This window comes from Anolis carolinensis, chromosome 6 (assembly GCF_035594765.1).
Source record: "Anolis carolinensis isolate JA03-04 chromosome 6, rAnoCar3.1.pri, whole genome shotgun sequence".
NCBI classification, from domain to species: domain Eukaryota; kingdom Metazoa; phylum Chordata; class Lepidosauria; order Squamata; family Dactyloidae; genus Anolis; species Anolis carolinensis.
In genome coordinates, this window is record NC_085846.1 from 15,778,553 (window position 1) to 15,800,149 (window position 21,597).

At 40.4% G+C, this 21,597-nt stretch overlaps 1 protein-coding gene across 2 annotated transcripts in view; it reads left to right on the forward strand.

The window, feature by feature from the left end:
• Positions 1 to 3,510: 3,510 nt before the first annotated feature.
• Positions 3,511 to 21,597, forward strand: part of lmtk3 (lemur tyrosine kinase 3) — a 36,609-nt gene continuing 18,522 nt past the window's right edge. Inside the window, exons 1-10 of one of the 2 annotated variants that reach the window (XM_003225859.4) lie at positions 3,511 to 4,309; positions 9,027 to 9,151; positions 9,457 to 9,607; positions 10,840 to 10,916; positions 11,689 to 11,807; positions 12,812 to 12,899; positions 15,884 to 16,032; positions 17,583 to 17,667; positions 17,806 to 17,927; positions 18,338 to 18,487. In XM_003225859.4, the coding sequence (XP_003225907.1) occupies positions 4,222 to 4,309; positions 9,027 to 9,151; positions 9,457 to 9,607; positions 10,840 to 10,916; positions 11,689 to 11,807; positions 12,812 to 12,899; positions 15,884 to 16,032; positions 17,583 to 17,667; positions 17,806 to 17,927; positions 18,338 to 18,487 (1,154 nt within the window). In that variant the 5' untranslated portion in view covers positions 3,511 to 4,221. The remainder of the gene's footprint in view (positions 4,310 to 9,026; positions 9,152 to 9,456; positions 9,608 to 10,839; positions 10,917 to 11,688; positions 11,808 to 12,811; positions 12,900 to 15,883; positions 16,033 to 17,582; positions 17,668 to 17,805; positions 17,928 to 18,337; positions 18,488 to 21,597) is intronic. The other variant, XM_016996498.2, reaches the window with a different exon arrangement.

Below are 21,597 nucleotides of genomic sequence, written 5' to 3' on the forward strand. Positions count from 1 at the left end.
AAACAGACAAGAGTTCTTTCTCACACCCTAGACATTCCACAGATATATGTATAAACCCCACTTGCCTAGTTTCCAACAGATCGTAGAACCTCTGAAGATGCCTGCCATAGATGTGCTTCGGGAACATGCTTCTGGAACATGGCCATACAGCCCGGAAAACTCACAGCAACCCAGTAGACATGTTCGGCTATGATATCTCTTTAAATTTTTATTTATTTATTCATCACATTTTCCTCATATAATCCCACAAGCTCAGGCAGTACTTTATCACCTCATTTGATCCTTCTGATGACTGATCTAAACCCATCAAATATGAGATTTGTAGGTGAGGCGGGATTTGAATCCAAGTGTCATTCTCTTTCACAGTATTGCCCAAACACATTATCTCATGCATACTGATGAGAGTATTAATTTTGGACTGGAGGAAGAGACTTCAGAAAAGTTAACTTTTACAATAACAGCTTTTATAATCCACTAGCCAATATGACAGTGGCATTGCATCATTATGTTCTATCAAATGAAATCATGTTTTTTTCCTGTGGGTTGTCTGAACTATAACTTGGAAAAATTAACTTTTTTGGAATATCATTCCCATTATTCCCAAATCAACATACCTATCCCTAAAAAATACCCACGTGGCTTTTTGGTTGTGTGCTCCCAAGTCATTTCTGACTTATGACAGCCTTAACATGGCCCAATCATGGGGTTTTCTTGGCAGAATTTGTTCAGAGGAGTATTTACTGTGCTCTCATCTGAGGCTGAGAAAGTACAACTTGCCCAAGGTGTCTCAGAAGGTTTCATGGCCAAGCAGCTATTCAAAGCCTCGTCTCCAGAATCCTAATCCAACACTCAAACTATGCTGGTTCTACCCACACAAATGTCTTGAATTAATATGTTTAGAGATTGAATAATAATAATAATAATAATAATAATAATAATAAATTTTATTTATTACCCACCTCTCTTGTTGGTTCGAGGCAAGGTACAACGAAGTCAAAGCATATTAACATAACACAATATATAGATAAAGACACACCAATATAAAATACACACCAAACACGGATACAAAATTAACATGTAACAGCAAAGGCATGTAAATCAAAATTCATGATTAAAAGTTAACTGCTTTCAAGTAAGATTGATACATCTGTCAATATGCTTTCGGGCCCCATTTCATATTATTGTTGAATACGTGGCTGCCAAGGATTGTGGCCCATGGGTGCATCACTGTCAGGGATGTAGCTAGAGAGCCCAATCCTATTCTCTTCTTGCATGTATATGTGTTGGTGAGGTGTCCAATTATGGTCCAATTATGTAATATTAGGGTGATACAATTCAAAACACCTGTCTGATGCAGAATTTTCAATGTTGGAAAATTAAAAGGAAAATCCATCTGCACAAATATAGCCGTTTAACTACCATGGCTCTGTCTATCAAATCCCGGGATCTGTAGTTTGGGAGAGACCACTCTAGTGTTCTCTCTCTAGCAAAAAATTCTAAATCCCTCAAAAACCTACAAAACCCAGGATCCTATAACATGGAGCCACCACAGTTAAAGTGGTATCAAACTGCTATAATTGTGCAGTTTGGATATCTTTAAAGTTGTTATTAATGAGGATCAGAGTCTAACATTTACACAAATAATCAGCCACTGCCAGAAGGGACAGAGTGTTTCTTCTATGCCGATGATCGTGCCATCACTGCCCAAGCAGGGAGCTTTGAAATGGTTGAACAGAAGCCCTCTGAAGCTTTAGGTGCTCTTACTGCCTATTACAGGAAAAACCAGCTGATTCTTAATCCATCTAAAACACAGGTGTGTGCTTTTCACCTTAAGAACAGACAAGCATCTCGAGCTCTGAGGATTACCTGGGAAGGAATCCCACTGGAGCATTGCAGCACATCAAAATACTTGGGAGTAATCCTGGACCATGCAGAAGCACTGCTTTACTATCAAGCAAAAGGTGGGTGCTAGAACTAAGATCATCTGAAAGCTGACTGGCACAACCTGGGGATCACAACCAGACACAGTGAAGACATCTGCCCTTGCACTTGGCTACTCTGCTGCTGAATACGCATGCCCAGTGTGGAATACATCTCACCACGTTAAAACAGTGGGTGTGGTGCTTAATGAGACATGCCACATTATCACAGGCTATCTATGCCCTATACCACTGGAAAAATTATACTGTTTAGCCAGTATTGCACCACCTGACACCCACCGGGAAGTGGCAGCCAATAAGGACCAAGGCAGTGACATCGCCGGTCCATCCCCTGTTCGGATATCATCCAGTACGCCAACACTTTAAATCAGGAAATAGTTTTGTGAGATCTACAGAGATACTCGCAGGAACACCTCAGCAAGCAAGAGTCCAACAGTGGCAGGCTAAAACCCGGAACCTCAATCGGTGGCTGAGACCGAATAAGAGACTCCCCCTGGGCACACAGAAGACTGGGAGACTTGGAAGGCACTGAACAGACTGTGCTCTGGCACCATAAAATGCAGAGCCAACCTTAAGAAATGGGGCCACAAAGTGGAATCCACGACATGCAAGTGTGGAGAAGATCAAACCACAGGCCACCTATTACAATGCAGTCTGAGCCCTGCCACATGCACAATGGAGGACCCTCTTATAGCAACACCAGAGTCACTCCAAGTGGCCAGCTACTGGTCAAAGGACATTTAGTATAATGCCAAGTTTTTAACTTTGTGTTTTCAAATACATTATAACTGTACACTCGATTCGCTTCTGACACGAAAAATAAATAAAGTCTTTACAGTAGTTGCCACTGACAAGTGGAATTTCTTCCACAGACCCTTGATGTCATGCTTATAAATTCCTTCTTTTAAAAAAGGAATGAAGGTTTTTCCTCCCTCGTGTTGTTTCCATTTGATTTCATGTGACAAATTTGGATCTTTGACATAATGCCGTTGCTTTATCCCTATGAGTTGAGTTTAGTTCTATATTAATGATTTCTTAAACCCATATAATTTCAATTCTTTCTTTCTCCTCATCTGTGTTGGGGTTCAAAAGCATGGCACCAATCTTGTAAAAAATATATATATACAGAAATAAGTAGGTTAATAGGATGACACTCAGGATCCGTCTATGTGTGACTATTTCTGCAGGCATGAAATATTGTGCATGACCTATTATAAGTTGTGTGTGAGAGAGAGCGGAAGAGGGGATGCTGTTTATTCAAGTGTGTTTGTGCAAGAGGACGCTGGATCTGGATAATGCCTGCTGCGCGTATAGCATGGCCCACGTGCAAAATACCCAGCCCCATTTCCCCCGCAGGTTTCTGAACCCTTCTTCTAATGGCTCCATCCTTTCCTAGTGCGCTCACCATCCTTCTCCTTTGCTATTGCTGCCAATGCTGCTACCCAGGAGCAGGTTTCCATGGTGACAACATCCCCCCTTTTCCATCCATTCCTGCATCCTCCTCCCTTAAGCCTGAAGTGACATCCCTCTTGCCCAATCAACACACAGAGCTGGGTGGGAGGGCTTTCATCTCCATCAATTTCTCTCCTACCCAGACAGCAAGGATCGGAAAAGGAGGGGGGGGATATATACCCAACCGTCTTTCCCCCCCATTTCTCTCTTCCCCCCTTTCCCCCTTCCTTCCTTCCTTCACTTGGATTTTTTTTTAGGTTCACCTCTTCCCCACCCCTCCCTCTTCCCTATACATCTGCTTCTTTGCATTCCTTCCTCTCTCTCCCCAATTCCTGAGACCACCTATTGTTACAATCTCACCCCCCTTTTCTTCACCATCCTTGTCTCCAGTTCAGCCACCTTCGATTTCTCTTGCCCCCCCCCCCCGCCTCCTCCCCTGTTCCAGGCCTCCCTGAATTTATTTATTTCCCTTTTCCCTTTCCTCTCCCTTCCCCTCCTTCAGGCAATGAGGAAAGATGCCGGAGGATGAGGTCCAGGTAGCAGCGGCAACGCCAGCAAGCCTGGCTGTCGCACATCATTTTAAGGATGCTGCCGACCCTCTCCTTTGGGTACCATTGTTCCTGGCCTCTTCTGCTCCACTCTATCTTTTCTGATGGCTGACTGAACCCCATCATTTCCCCCTTTTTCTTTCCATTCTCTGCTTGGTTGGGTGGCTGCTATCTTGGACCCCCTCCCAATCCCTCCTAGTGACACCTGCCTTTTGAGACCCCCCTTTCCCCGCTTGCCTCTCCTCCTTCCTGATCCATGATTTTCTCGACTCCCCCCTAAGATGCTAAGACAAGGCCCCTTCCTTCTTCTGGCTGCGTCCATGTCGTATTTCAACCCTGAGAAAGCTTTGGCAGCGCCTTCGGAAAATGGTGAGTTGGCAGGGCGTCCTTCCATGGAGCCGCCTTGGTCCTTCTCGGCTTTACCTCCGATGCTTCTCCACACCATCTGTGACCACCTGTTTGTGGGATGGGTTACCTTCCAAATTCCCAAATCCCCCTTTTGTGTAGTCTGGGTTTGGTGGTGACAGACATGGGTCCTCCTCCCCCCCTAAAAAAGCATCCCCAGATGTGAAAATTGGTGTGGTGTCGTCTGGGTTATAAATTGCATTCTCCAGGGTAGGCTGGGATTCCTGCACAGAGCAAATTAATCATTGCAGATTTTTTGTCAGATACGTATTGCTGGCTGTGGCGTTTTGCTGGTTGTTGTTGGCTTTTCCATCCTGACCCTCCCATCAGTGGTGGTGGTGGGATCTGAGCAAATCCAAAGGGCTCCAAGGGATAGGAATACATGTTATTGTGGTGGTGGTGGATGGGGGGGGGCAGTTCCTTCCCTTGCATATTGATGGTTGTTTCTATAATTAGAGCATGATACCAGACATCCAGGGATAATATTTGCTCATGAAGAAAACAAGGTGGAGAAAGAAGGTGGGTGTGAGGTCTGAGCTTGGGAAGTCTGTTGAATATTGAGAGAGAGTGTCATTGCGTGAGGCAGTGTTTGGCCTGACAACCATCTGAGAAAAGGGAAGGGGCCTCGATTGGCATACAGATCTAGTGGGTGGGTGTTTCTGGGTTCACAAAACCTATGCCCTTCTAGAGAAGGAATGTTGGGGTACAGGAAGAGCTTGGTATCACAAACCATGGAGAAGGGTCTCATAATGGTTTGGAGAAGATAGATAGATGACTTGTTTTGATTATGGGATGGAAGGCATAGGTGTGTGTGGACTCGGATTGTTTTTGTGGAGGCATGGATCTGCAGAGAGAGGTGTGTTGGTGATGTGAAAACAACATGGCCCAGATGTTAGTGTAGAGTAATGAAAATGGATGTGGATGATGTAGGATAAACCCCTTCAGCACTGCCATGAACTTTCGAATTACCTTTGTGCAAGTCATCATTTTTCAGCCTTAACTGTAGAATGATGACAATTGAGACCTTCCTCATAGAGCTTTTATGTAGCATGTGTGTTATCTGTGTGTGCACCCAAATTTCAGACTGGGAAGCAGGGCTTGTGGGCATTGTTGTTGTTGTTGTTATTTATATGCCACTTTTTCTGTCTTAAAAGATACTCAGAGCAGCTTTTGCTTGGCTATAACCTGGTTAGCCCTTATGTGAAAAAGGTTATTAGACCAAATCGACCACTTTTGATTGGATCCAGCAAGATTTTTGTTGTCAACAACAAACAAAACAATTAGTTTTCCACACATTGAATTTTGAAACCTTGAAAGATTAGAAGCCAAATAAACCATGAGATCTGCCTCAGGCTGGATCTACACTGCCATATAATCCAGATTCTGAATCTAGATTATCTGCTCTGAACTGTCTACTCTGGATTCAGAAACTGGATTATATGTTAGTGTAGATGGAGCCTGAGAAGGAAGAAGGGGAGAATAAATATATTTAATCCTGGTCTTAACAAGGTAGTTTATGAGGCTCGTTTTATTGCTGGATATTTCAGAAGCTTGTTATCCCACTTCTCACATCTCAAAGATTTTCTTCTAATTTATAAGTCTTTTATTTACTTTTTGTGTCTCTACATGATTTTCTATAATTTTCTCTTTATATCTCCTTTACATATCCCTTCCTATATATGCTGTGATACCATAATGTAGTCTGGACATGTAGAAGTGCTATTGGTTTAGATCAGGCATGGGCAAACTTCGGCCCGCCAGGTGTTTTGGACTTCAACTCCCACAATTGGAATTGTGGGAGTTGAAGGCCAAAACACCTGGAGGGCTGAAATTTGCCCATGTCTGATTTAGGTGCTCTGATGTAACAAATAGTACAGACAGAGCTGGCCCTAGGTATTTTTCAAGTGTAGGCGAACAGAATTTTGGCGCCCCCCCCCAAACCAATCACTGAAAAATAAAAGCGTTGGATAAGCGAAAATGTTGGATAATAAGGAAGTATAAAGGAAAAGCCTATAAAACATCAAATTACATTATGATTTTAAAAATTAAGCACCAAAACATCATGTTTTATAACAAATCAATAGAAAAAGCAGTTCAATACATGGTAATGTTATGTAGGGATTACTATATTTGCAAATTTAGCACTAAACATTGAACAGGGATATAGGGCAGTGTGGACTTAGATAACCCAGATGGCCCTCAGTATTAAAAAAAAAACCTCTAAAATCAGGACAATAAATAAAGAACAACACTCTGAAAACAGAAGAAATCCAGACAATAAACAATCAGGGACAGCTAACTCCTCCCAAAAAAAGATTCTCCCAGGCAAGAAGAAGCCAGGCCTTGAAGCCACAGGGCCATTAAATGCTAATCAAGGTGATTAATTACAACATTCACACCTGCTTCAAAGAAAAGTTCTTTCTCCCACCCTGGACCTTCTACAGATATATAAACCCCACATACCTAGCTTCCAAGTTCCTACAGACCTCACAATCTCTGAAGGCCCCAAAGGTGGGCTTGCGTGGTGCGAAGGTGGGTCTGCACTGGCCGGAAGGCCCAGCGCGGCCGCTGGAAGGCCCGAAAGAGAAGGAGGTGGAGAGTGGTGCCCTCCTCCCAGGACGATGGTGCCCCCGGGACGATGGCGCCACAGGCAAATGCCTATTTCGCCTTATGGTTGGACCTCCTCTGAGTACAGATAATTTTGGACTGAGTGCTAAAACCATCCTGAGCATATTCAGATGTGTCCAAAAAAGGAATGTTTCAAAGCTTTGCAACAGGGATCTGTGGCCTATTCCAGCCCCCCACCCCACCCTGCCTGCCCCAATCCAGGTAGCCTTTCTATTTCTGACATATTTTTCCACATATAAAATAAAACCCTACAGTAATAATCTGTTCACAAAAAGTGGATGTTCACATGTGGTGGCTGCTGTGTTGAGTATGCTAGAAGTAGGCTGGCCACAAGTGAGATAAGACAGGACTCTTGTGCCTTTAATAACTTCACGAAAAAGGAATTTTCTGCCATTGAAGCTTTCATGATGAGACATGTCTGCCAAAATTCCCTCTTCCATAGAATTATTAAAGGTATGGAAGCTCTGCCCTCTTTTTATGTCTCCACACTATCCAGAATGCCAATAATAATAATAATAATAATAATAATAATAATAATAATAATAATAATAATAATAATGCTTTATTTATATACCGCCCTATCTCCCGGATGGAACTCAGGGCGGTTTACAGTCATAAAAGCAAACACAACCATTACATAACAACATAATACACATTATTAAACAAAGTAAAATAATACAATTATAACAATAATCACACTTACATGACCAGATCAAGGGGACGGGAACCATAAAACCAATATATTAAAATGTATCACTTTAGGCTAGGGAAATCTTGTGCAATATATTCAGGAATCTCCTCTTTGCAGGGCTTATTATATTTTGCAGGGCTTTGATTATATTTTGGGTCTAAAAGGTTTTCTGGGATAAGACTGTTGATAGTGGTTGCTGGACATGCCCTACTCAGGAATTTGATGCTCTGTGAATGTTTGGTTGAGCATCATATCATGCTCCCAAAGCTGCCCAATGTATGGTCAACTTATTGGAGGGGAGCATAATGTGGGGATGGGTGATGGGGTTTAACTTGTTACTCAGTAGAGAACAAGTAGAGGGTTACTTATCTATGTCTACAATTAATATTTTCATTTTCCTGGTTGCATCAGGATGGGGAAAGAAGGCATCTGCCCCAGGATACCCGCAAACCTGGGATTAGCCTGGCCTTGGTAGATGGAGATAATGTTTAGATGGAATACTGTGTGTAGAAGGAGGAGGAAATAGGAGTTCTATGGGCAGGAAGATAGGTAACAGAAGAAGGCTATGAAGGAAAAGGATGAAGAAATGTTTGTGCTAAGTATTGAAGTATTGTTTGTTCTAAGTACTGAAGAAAGGGATCTTTGTTTTAGTGCAGAAATGTATTGGCCATAATAAAAAAAAGATCTGCTGAGGAATAAATGAAGTTGGAGAATGTCACACATTCGACAAATATGTTGAAAGCACATAGGCCTTGGACATATCCTGGTCATGAAAAACATCTGTTCCTTGACACCTATCTTTCATCCTCAAACACAACTGTTACCAAACTTGGGTTGCCTAATTTTGGGCTACAATTCCCAGAGTCTATCATGGTGGCTGGAAATTGATGTCTATCAATATTTGGCAACCCAAGTTTACAAACTTTCATAGCATGATCTGCATTTCAATTGTGTTGGGTTCTGGGAAATTTGAAAGTGGTCTTGGCTATTGCATCCGGGGAAGTCTGTGAGTTCTGGGTGATCAAAGTACCTTTCCTAAGCACCACAGTGAGACGCTTCAACTGGTTTCAATAAAGTTCTTATTTGTTTGTTGTGACTTTTCAAGCCCACTCCTGCTAGTTGAGAAAGCTGGAGACCCATCTCAAGAAGCTTTAAAATGGTTATTTTACTGGTACAAAGACTTCAGGATTAGTAAAGTAATAATCTTTAAAGTATCTTAAGACATGTTTCCAGTTTCTTCTGTGAATTCTACTGGATGCCCCCCAGTTTCAGCTTCTTTGGGATTCCCCCAGTATCATCCAATGGACTGTTGATGGCACCTATGGTTGAATGACTGTCTTCCATTTCTTGCTTTCCCTCCAGATGGATTATCCCATCCTCTGGCCCCTCCCTATGCCGTGGTCCTCATTTCCTGCTCAGGCTTGCTGGCATTTATCTTCCTCCTCCTCACCTGCCTTTGCTGCAAGCGGGGCGACGTGGGGTTTAAGGTAAGCCAGGTTGTGGAGCTGTAAAGTGGGCGTGACATATTTTCTCTAGAATCATGAGGCATTTATTTTTATCCTTAACTCTGTGTTAAAATAAAAGAGAGAATGGTTTGCATTCCATTTATTAAATAAAGCTACATCAAACAATCTCTTGGTTGATCTCAAGACTGACTTGGGTGCAAGAGGGTTCATATATTGAAGGGTGACAAGATTTTGAGGTATTATCTCAGAGAACGGATTGGGGTGTAATGTAAAAATATGCCAATTTGGATTCAGGCAACCTTACCCTCACCTCTGATTCCTACTAGGAATTTGAGAACCCAGATGGAGAAGAATATTCTGGAGAGTACACACCACCTGCAGAGGAGACATCCTCTTCTCAGTCTATCCCAGATGTCTACATTCTGCCACTCTCCGAGGTCTCGCTCCCATCCTCTAACCAACAGATGCCCAAAACTGGTAAGATTTTTTTGGGAGGAGAGGAGATGGTGCTAATCATCCTAAATCCCATCTACCACATGAGTCTCGTTCATTAGAGATAATAAAAAGGTACAGTCAGCCGTCCACATTTTCTGGGATTAGGAGCACAGGGCCCCTGCTAAAGTTGTGCCGGAGAACCTAGTTGACCATAGAGGCACAGTGGAAGATCTAGAGATTCTGAGAGAGACCATATTTATAAAACCCATGAATAATCAAATCTGCAAAAGTGAAGTCCACAAATGTGAAGGGCTGGCTATAGTGACAGCCACTCCTTGGTCATAATTTTCTGTTGGTAATGCCAGTCTAAACTGTGGCACCTTTGCAGTGAAAACCCTTCATATTTTGTGTGGAAAAACAGAGTGGCAAACCAACGGCATTTTAGAATGAAACTGCTAATTACGTATAACGTGAATAGTTTGCTCTTTACTTGCCACATATTATTGCAGAATTCTGGCTAACTCATTCTTTTCCTTTCTTAATCATATGTATTTTTTATTTCAATATGGCAATTTTTGCCTCTGCTTCATAGTGTTTCTTGACTTATAAATCTGTCTTCTCTTCTGTCTCCCTGCTGTGATCTACCCCTGATTGAAATTAAATGGCATCCTTTAGATATTTTTCACAAGTCCCATAATTCTTCACTAGTGGTCTTGAGGCTGTATTTTTTGAACTGTGGTCAAAACCATTTGGACATGATGGAGGGGGGGGGTTCTCATCTCACTGGATAATTCAGTAATCCGGGACCCTCTAAACACAGTTTCATTTCAGATAATTCAGTCTCATCCTTAAAGCATCCAGGAAACCTATCCCCAAACCACTCCTGCTTCAATTCTGACCATTGCATGTTAACCTCATATTTTTACAGACATGGGAAGTCATCTAACATTAGTGGCTACTCCCACAGAAACCTGTAATTTCAATTTTAAGGGCCTGCTAAGAACATTTAACGGGATATACTCAGAGAACTACCAATCAAGGGTTCTTGATTGGTTCCCAAAACAGTTGCACTGATCTGAAAATGATTTCCATTTGCAGTGTAAACATACTTTATGTGTTTTGGCTTTCAGGGTCTTCTTAAGCTTGCCTAATATATCTCTCAACACAATTTTGTCTAGTAAATTTAGGGCATGGGGACCTAAAAGGTATGGGTTTAAACTGGAGCCTTGGGCTAGCTTTTGATTTTATTTACTGAAATAATTGTATCCTTGTAGATCTGGTGAAGCACCTGGGACTAAGCAGACAACACCTCAGTTACTTGCAGGAGATTGGAAATGGCTGGTTTGGAAAAGTGAGTAAGACGTCTTTCAAATTATCTTACCTTAGAAGGACCAATTTTATTTCTAAAATGCATTAGGCTTTTAAAAAACCCAGTCACTTTTGAGAACCTGATTTGCCTTCTTGTTGTGTCTAGCGCTTTCCACTTTAGCTCCTCATGTGGTTAGAGACATCCTTTCAGGTACCCAAGAACCAAGCTATTTTTTATTTGAGTCTCCTTTGTGGACATAAAAAGCAGGGTATAAATAAACATAAACAAAAACAATACCTATTATTATTATTATTATTATTATTATTATTATTATTATTATTTAAAGATCAAACTGCATAGACTTTGGCACAAGCCAGTAAAGGTGGCCCCAGTAGTGATCGGCACACTGGGTGCAGTGACTAAAGACCCTGGCCTGCACTTAAAAACTGTCAGTGCTGACAACATTACCATCTGTCAGCTGCAAAAGGCCACCCACCATGGATCTGCAAACATTATTCTCTGATACATCACATAGTTTTAGATACTTGGGATGTGTCCGACATGTGATCGAATACTAAAGCCAGTATAGTGATCTTGTTTGCTGTGAACTAATCTTGTTGTGTATCAAATAATAATAATAATAATAATAATCATCATCATCATCATCATTATTATTTGTAAGTCTAGGGCTTTGAAGTTACTGATAGACTATATAGCCCTTTAAGACCTGGTGAGAGATGAGGCATGTAGCTGGTCTTTGTGCATAACCTGGGAGCAGATTTTCACAGCTATCTCCATTTCTTCTGTTTCATAGGTAATTCTGGGTGAAATATTCTCCGATTTCACCCCTGCACAGGTGGTGGTGAAGGAGTTACGGGTGAATGCCGGGCCACTGGAACAGAGAAAATTCATATCGGAGGCCCAGCCCTATCGGTAAGGAGGAGAAGAAAGCTAAAACAACCCAAAATAACATTATATCTTATTAATATAGGCCCTGGGATATTGTTACAACATACTGTTGTAATGCCAAGTTAGACATCTCAAATAATGGTATCCACTGAAACTGGCATTTAATTTTAAAGACTATTTAGTTGGAGTTGCATTTCCAAGATTTCCAAAAAAATAGTTACTAGTATCTCTACAGTTTAAAAAATTAACCATTTACATTTTCATTGTGCAAAAATAACTTAAGCAGTTATTTTTAATTATTTAAATATCCGATTACTACAGGTCACTTGACTGTGATAAAAATATACCTAAGTAGTTTGATTACATCCTCTGCAACAATAAAAATAACACACAGTCATATTGCAAAAGAAATTATATTCCCTATAATGTTGTAGCCATAATGTGATAGTTTTTTTTCTATTATTCAAAAAGGAATACATTGCAAGTGCTCTGCTCTGTATGATAGCTTCCAAAAGTTCAAATGTGTGCATGCATACAGAAACAGATTTCATTGTGTGTACTATCATAGTCTGAATATTGAGACTGTTTATATTTTGTTTAAAAGCATTCAGATTACTTATTTGGTCAGCTAGAATTTTTCAGAAGGATTCTACAAAGGAAGATCCAGGCAAACATGTTACATTTAGTTTTGTTTATGCCCCCCCCCCTTCAGTTAATACGTTTCTGTCCCATATATTAAATATTTATTTAGCCAAGTTTGACTTTTCTATTCATTGCATTGAGGAATTAGTGAGACAAAATTACACTCTTTCAACCATTCTTGATGAGATACTAGGAGATGGTGCTTGGCAAAGTAATGTGTGGAAGTCATAGATTGCACAGTGTTTCTGTTTGTGATACACTTTGGTTCTTAAGAAGCAGAAGCCCCCCCAAAAAACTTGTCTTGTTTTTGGGATGAATTGTGCCAAACCTTTTTATTTTTTTCTCCCCCTTTTCCTGCCTCTCTCGAACTATTCCTTGCTCTCAAGAAGCCTCCAACATCCAAATATATTGCAGTGCCTCGGCCTTTGCACAGAGACCATTCCTTACTTGCTTATCATGGAATTCTGCCAACTGGTGAGTAGATGTGAGCCAAAATAAATGAAGGCGAGAGAACCATTCTCACAATTTCACATTTGTTTGTGGAAGAAAAATTCCTTGTTATATTCCCACTCACCACTTCTACTTGGATTGGCCATACACACACACACACACACACACACGGACTAGAGATATATGTGTGCGCATGCATACATACATGCACATCCATACATGCATACATATGTATATGCATATGTGTACATGTATCTATATCTATATCTGTGTCATTGGTATCCACTATAGATTGTTTCTAGGTCCACCCATTGATATAAAAAGTCCATGGGCACTCAAGTTCCATTATAGACAATAGTGAAATACAGTAGAGTCTCACTTATCCAACGTTCTGGATTATCCAACGCATTTTTGTAGTCAATGTTTTCAATATATCGTGATATTTTGGTGCTAAATTCATAAATACAGTAATTACTACATAGCATTACTGCGTATTGAACTACTTTTTCTGCCAAATTTGTTGTCTAACATGATGTTTTGGTGCTTAATTTGTAAAATCATAACCTAATTTGATGTTTAATAGGCTTTTCCTTAATCTCTCCTTATTATCCAACGTATTTGCTTATCCAACGTTCTGCTGGCCCGTTTATGTTGGATAAGTGAGACTCTACTGTACATTTATGTACGTTATATAAAAAGGTAAAATCAAGGTTTGATGTTACGGAATTTTTTAGGGGTAGGGAATATTTTCAGGCCATTGATGGAAGCAGAATCAGGGCCAACTGTATATATGAAAACTGCCAGCAAGACAACTCTAGCGTCTCACTAAACCCAAATATTCCATAGGATGCAGCTATGACACTTAAAATGGAATCACAATGTTATAATTGTGTTGTGTGATAATAATAGCAATAACAATATTCTTATTATATTGTTCTTATTCTTTAAAATTGACTTATATTTGAGCAGTCCTTCCAAGAGAGGGAGCTTTCCAATGGAAATATACTAATAAACTTTTGAAATACCCCTTTTTATATTCCATTTTGTTTTTAGACTTTATGATTATGAAAGATTGTTCAATAATATACAACTCAACTGCCTCCAGGCATTTTTCACCACTCTCAAATATGGAATTATTCTTGTGTAGTAGTTAAAGTTACTATGTTCAAAGGAGAAACAGCTGCATTAAATGTGTTGTCGAAGGCTTTCATGGCCAGAATCACTAGGTTGCTGTGAGTTTTCCATGCTGTATGGCCATGTTCCAGAAACATTCTCTCCTGATGTTTCATTCACATCTGCATTGGTGTGAGTGAAACGTCAGGAGAGAATGCTTCTGGAACATGGCCATACAGCACAGAAAACTCACAGCAACCCAGCTGCATTAAACTTTAATACTAGAAAAATATAATATATTTCTACAATGTTATTCTGTTTCCTTTCATATGTTTAGGTTCTCTGGGTCTACAAAAATAAGTAATTCTCTGTCTTCAGTGCTTCTCTTAACAGTGGTCTTTTATCAGAAGTAACCATAGTAATAATAATAATTTACCTTCCCTTAGGTTTTGTGGCTATCTCTAGGTTAGATCATTTTAATTTTCCTTCAATTTTCAATTTAGGCCAAATGTGTTAGTGAAATAAACATATGAACCACACACATCCTTGAACATGTTCTTGTTAATAGTTTTACTCAAGCATCCTTTTAAGAGAAGTGAAGGGAGAGGATTGAGGAGGAAAGTTTGAGTGAAATAAATGCGTTAGTGAAATAAATATATGAACTACACACATCCTTGAACATGTTGTTGATCTTGTTAATAGTTTTACTCAAGCATCCTATTAAGAGAAGTGAAGGGAGAGGATTGAGGAGGAAAATCATGAGATTATTTCAAACAATCCTGTAGTTGGGAATTATCAATGGAAATCAGGAAAAGGGAGGCAGGTAGAGTTCAGCAGAACAGCCAGAACCCAAATGGAATGGCTTAGTATATTGGAAGTATTCAAATATCTATAATATAAAATTATTTATAAAATAAAATAATTTTTATCGTGTCAGAAGCGACTTGAGAACATACTGCAAGTTGCTTGTGGCGTGAGAGAATTGGTTGTCTACAGAGATGTTGCCCAGGAGGCTCCCGGATGTGTTACCATCCTGCTGGGAGGCTTCTTTCATGTCCCCACAAGCTATAGCTGACAGACAGGAACCCAACCTTCAGGTCAGCAGTTCAGCCGTCACAAGGGTTTAACCCATTGCACCACCACAGCTCTACCATAAAATAATTGAAACGAGGGCATAGCATCTGTCCTTGATTCTAGTGCTTGACTGGCAGAATATCAAATGTCAACAGTAGGTTTAAATAGTAACTGGGTACTGCCTACGCATTTTTGCATACTTACAGGTCTTATTTTTAAAAAATGTGTGATCTGAAAATCCACCAAAGGAGCCTGGCCCAGGCCTTATGCAGTCACCATACTGGCAGGCTCCTGCATACTGAGCTATAAAAAGAGTGTGAATTTGGGTGGGTTGTGTGGTTAGATTTTATTGATTCAATATATAAATTGTCTACTCAGAGTAGGTCCCATCTTCTGATTGGGTTTCATAATATAATCACATTAACAATCTGATAGATAGTGTGGATAGAACTATGGTAAGAAAGAAATGTCTTAATTTCCTTCTTCACTGCATCTACACTGTAGAATTGATGCAGTTTGACACTCCTTTAACTGCCATGGCTTAATTCTGTGGAATCCTGAGGGTTGTAGTTTGGTGAAGCATTAGCACTCTTTGGCAGTGAAGGCTAAATACCTTCTAAACTATAACTCCCAGGATTCCATCACATTGAGCTGTGGTAATTTAAGTGGTGTCAAATTGCATTCTACAGTGTAGATGAACTCTCCATTAGGTAGTAAGGTATTAGGTTTTGGTAGTAAGGTTCGGTTCTGGGATTTACTGAAAAGGTTGTGTTCTTTTAGCTAATTTCATTGTCCCATCTTCTCCTCCCATGTGTCTCCAGGGAGATTTGAAGCGTTACCTTCGAGCTCAACGCAAAGCAGATGGGATGACCCCGGATTTGCTAACCCGGGACCTGAGCACACTGCAGCGCATGGCCTATGAGATCACACTGGGAGTATTGCACTTGCATAAAAACAACTACATCCACAGGTAGGGCTCCAAGTGTTTGCGATGAAGACTCCAGTGTTCCTCTGGAGGGAAATGTAGACCTTCATATAAATATATTCTGGGGAAATTACATTCAGAATTTCCCAATGAAAGTGGATTTTGATGTCTTTGTTTATTTATCCATTTATGTCCCAGGATAATGATAACCCTAGGAGCTAAATTATGTTCATTTGGTTAGTGGTAAAGCTGGATAAGGACTTTGGAGGTCTTCAAGGGCCTCTCTTTGGAGCCTGGCAGATATAATAATAATAATAATAATAATAATAATAATAATAATAATAATAATAATAATACAGTAGAGTCTCACTTATCCAACATTTGCTTATCCAATGTTCTGGATTATCCAACACAGTTTGCCTCCTGCCCTGATCCACAGCTGTTTCTCTAGGCAGCAAGGATTGAACTTTTTATGGATTTAATTTCTGACAATCTTGCTACTGTAAGTTAATTTTTTGCAATTCTATCTTTTTTGTAGTCAATTTGTTAGTAGCCATATGTTTTTGTAGTCAATGTTTTCAATATAATGCGATGCTTTGGTGCTAAATGCATAAATACAGTAATTACTACATAACGTTACCATGTTTTGGACTACTTTTTCTGTCGATTTGTTGTAAAACATGATGTTTTTTGGTGCTTAATTTGTAAAATCATAATGTAATTTGACGTTATGATTTTACAAATTAAGCACCAAAAAACATAATGTAATTTGATGTTAGGAGCCTCCGGTGGCCTAGGGGATAAAAGCCTCATGACTTGAAGGTTGGGTTGCTGACCTGAAAGCTGCCAGGTTCGAATCCCACCTGGGGAGAGCGCAGATGAGCTCCCTCTATCAGCTGCAGCTCCATGCGGGGACATGAGAGAAGCCTCCCACAAGGATGGTAAAACACCAAAACATCCGGGCGTCCCCTGGGTAACGTCCTTGCAGACGGCCAATTCTCTCACTCCAGAAGCAACTCCGGTTACTCCGGTGACACAAGAGAAAGAAAAAAAAATTGACGTTTAATAGGCTTTTCCTTAATCCCTCTTTATTATCCAACATTTTTGCTTATCCAATGTTCTGCCGGCCAGTTTATGTTGGATAAGTGAGACTCTACTGTAATAATAATAATAATAATAATAATAATAATAATAATAATAATAATAATAAAAATAGTGTTTGCCTTGTGATTTTGTGATACAAAATCCAGCATATATATCTTGTTTGCTGTGTCATACTATGTCTTTGTGTCAATAATAATAATAATAATAATAATAATAATAATTTGTTTCTTAGTAAGCCCAGATTGCCTTCTATGGTTTCTCATTCCTTTTGCAGGGAGTCACTCTCTGTCAATCACATTGAGAGGGGATGACATATAGCATGTTGGAGGAAGGGTGGAAGAAAAATAAATACAAATATCTAACAAAAAGCAGCCTGTTCCTTCTGTTTTCCCATTGGAGTGTTTATGAGAGTAAAAGCTTGTAAAAATAGCCTGTTCATTCTCTTTGCACCCCATCTTCACTCTAATTGAGGAATCACTATCCCTTTGCAGTGATCTGGCACTTCGGAACTGCTTACTGACTTCTGACCTCACAGTGAGGGTTGGAGACTATGGCCTATCGCACAACAATTACAAGGTATGGACTGGCCATGCCATGAGATTCTATAGGTGTTAAATCCTTACCCTGTCACCTGTGAAACCTTGGAACGTACAGATGATCAGTTCTGGTTTTGGAGGATCTGCTTCAGCACCGTTTTCTATTTGCATTTAATAGGAAGACTATTACATCACTCCGGACAGGCTCTGGATCCCTTTGCGTTGGGTCGCTCCAGAGTTGTTGGATGAGATGCATGGAAACGTCATTGTTGTGGATCAAACCAAGGAGAGCAATGTTTGGTGAGTTCCAAAGATTCCCTTCTGCCACACACAATTGCATAGCAAAATCCTTAATCACGCCATCCTCCAACTGGTCTGGGGCTGGAACCAACGTACTGTAGTCACAATAATAGGCTTCCAACCTGAATCCACTTGAAAACTTTAAAAAGTGTTCCTTAGACTTGCTTATTACACAAGCAGGTTGAGTACAGTTTGTGAAGAGCATTTAATAATAGCATTGAATCATGCAGGCAGACCTAGTGATGCCTAGAAAAGTGTTCTCTTTAAGACTTCTGCATGATTCTATCATCAATTTCTACTGGAAGTTTACAAGACAACACCTTTAGTATTCCTTTCTGCTACTACAACTGATTGGAGTGGAAAGTTACCCTTTTATCTGTTTTGATCTCTCTGTTTGCTTTCTTGGCCAGGTCGATGGGAGTGACCATCTGGGAGCTCTTTGAATTTGGCTCCCAGCCTTACCGGCACCTCTCCGATGAGGAAGTGCTGACTTTTGTCGTCAAGGAGCAGCAGATGAAACTGGCCAAGCCACGCCTTAAGCTTCCTTACTCTGACTATTGGTGAGTCCTCCCTGGCACATGCCAACAAATTTGTGACGCCCATGGTTGCCTCCCAAGAAGATCCAGAACTCAAAAAAGTGACTTTCTAGATCACAACTCCCAAAATCTGTTGCGTAAACTCTTGGGTCATTTTAATTCCCCCAAATGACTTCAAAGCTGCTGTAAAACCCATCAGTTATGATGTTTTTCTCATGATTCTTCCACATCTTGATCAGCATCCATTGTTTTGTCCTGCATTGCTTGTGGTTTGGGTTGTTGCTTGGGGACATTAAGGTCGTTCTTGACATTCTGGTTTCTCCTAATGTTTTCCATTCTCCTCTCTCTGTGTTCCTCCACTGTTCCTCTGACTATCCACCCATTTCTCTCCCTATACTGTCATTCTGGCGGTTTTTCTTCTGGTGTGGTACTTTATTTCACCTTTTCCCCATCTCTTCTTCCTTTACCACTTCAGTTTCAACTTTGGTAATCTATGAATTACTTTTCTCCTTGAATTTTGTATTTTCAGACTACCCTGCTGCAAATTAACTCCCCCCTTCAATGCTTGAGCTTTATGCTTCACGACTGTCTTTCCAGCAGCTGTCCCAATTCCTTTCTTGTGGATATGCATTTTCTTTAGAATATTTTAAATATTCTTCTTTAGAGACAAAACAATTCAAAGTACATAGATGGATTCCTCCCCACACTTGAGGATTATAATTTGAGGACTATAGTTCACCAACTACACAACTATATTTCTTAGAATTCTCTGGGACTAGCTATGATTCAGTACACAAAATGTAGAATTAGAAAATGATACTAAGAAGCATACAATATAGTCCATGCAGTTATTCCATTTTGCCTGTCAACATTGTCATGAATGACAATATTAGAATCATAGAATCCTAGAGTTGGAAGAAACCTCAAGATCCATCCAGTCCAACCCCCTGCCAAGAAGCAGGAAAATCGCATTCAAAGCACCCCTGACAGATGGCTATCCAGCCTCTGCTTCAAAGGCTCCTAAGAAGGAGCCTCCACCACACTCTGGGGCAGAGAGTTCCACTGCTGAACAGCTCTCACAGTGAGGAAGTTCTTCCTAATGTTCAGGTGGAATCTCCTTTCCTGTAGTTTGAAGCCGTTGTTCCGCATCCTAGTCTCCAGGGCAGCAGAAAACAAGCTTGCTCCCTCCTCCCTATGACTTCCTCTCACATATTTATACATGGCTCTTATCATGTCTCCTCTCAGCCTTCTCTTCTGAGGCTAAACATGCCCAGCTCTTTAAGCCACTCCTCATAGGGCTTGTTCTCTAGACCCTTGATCATTTTAGTTGCCCTCCTCTGGACACATTCCAGCTTGTCAACATCTCCCTCCAATTGCGATGCCAGGAATTGGACACAATATTCCAGGTGTGGTCCAACCAAGGCAGAATAGAGGGGCAGCATATTAATCCTGTCTTTCCTACAAATAGATTCTGACAGCCCATGATATAGACTAGAAAACAGTAACAAAACTATATTCAACTAAAACATTCTACTAACAAATCCTATGAACTTCCATTTGTTTGAAATACCACACCAATGTTATTATGTTGGATCACCTAGGTCAGGGGTCCCCAAATTAAGGTCTGTGGGTCAGATGTGGCCACCCAGGGTCATTTATTTGGCCCCCGCCCTAAACTTTAGTCTCAGCGTAGCTTTAAGTCTGAAACACAACAACAGTCTTAATTAACTTGACTATTTCATCAGCCAAAAGCAGGCTCACACTTCCTACTGAAATACGAGCGAGTTTATATTGGTTAAAATTGTTCTTCATTTTAAACATGGTATTGTTGTTTCGTGGGTTTTTTTTTTTTTGCAGTACAAATAAGATATGTGCAGTGTACAGGAATTTGTTCATGTTTTTTTCAAACTATAGTCCAGCCCCCCAACAGTCTGAGTAACCATTCTTAAAAAGTTTGAGGACTCCTGACCTATGTGAACCTACCACCAGAGATTTACCATGTTTCTTTAGTGCTTGGTTCTGATACACTATGAGTTGGAACCTAAGATTAAGATCCTCATCTTTGACCATTATGATTTGTACCTGGACAGTGGTGTACATTGTACTTTGGAAAATGACACTAGTCAGCCAGTCCAGTGGGTGGGAAAAAGAACTCTTGTCTGTTTGAGGCAAGTATGAATGTTCCAATTGGCCACCTTGATTAGCATTGAAAAGCCTTGCAGCTTCTAGACCTTGCTGCTTCCTGCCTGGGGCAATCCTTTCCCCCACCCTGAACATTCCATAGATATATAAATCTCACTTGCCTAGTTTCCAACAGACCTCACAACCTCTGAGGATGCCTGCCATAGATGTGGGTGAAACATCAGGAGAGAATGCTTCTGGAACATGGCCATACAGCTCGGAAAATTCAAAGCAACCAGTGATTCCAGCCATGAAAGCCTTGAACAATACAAATCTCTTCTTGTTGACCCTTCCATTTCACAAGGACATTGTCTTTCTTTCTCATCTTGTTTTGAAGCCTGTGTGTTCTGCCTCTCCATTGCTATTGGGTACCTCTTAATGGAATGTTAATAAGAAGAGAAAGGGTATTGATTTTGTCTACTGCAGAATGTTTTTATGCCCTCTTAATTACTCTTTAAGTTGTTGCTTAACTGGAGCAGCTGTAGTGGAGAAGTGGGAGAGCGCACGCTTTGCTTGCAGAAGGGCTCAAAATCAATCCTCATCACCTCTCGCTAGGGTGAGGAAAGGCTCATATCGAAGATGTTTATCACACTACAGTAGTCAGTTGTTTCAGGTCATTCTCTTTGAAAACCACTTTTCTTGTACTCAGAAAGGCAGCGGAAAAACAATGTTGTCTTTTGAGCATCACTGCTTTTGTGCTTCAGAGGTGTTAATTCTCGTGTTTGCTTTCTCACACTTGAAATATGACAATACCATTTACACCTCTCACCTTCCTTTAATGATTTGAGGTTATTGTTGTTGGGTTTTTTTTAGTGTTTTTTTTTTTTTTTTACAAAACTGGAAGTTACAATTGTGCAATTATGCTATAATGGAACCTCTCTCACTTCCCATTCACACCAGGAAGTTGAACACACACCGCATCAGTTCCACCATTTTTCCATTATCTCCCCACA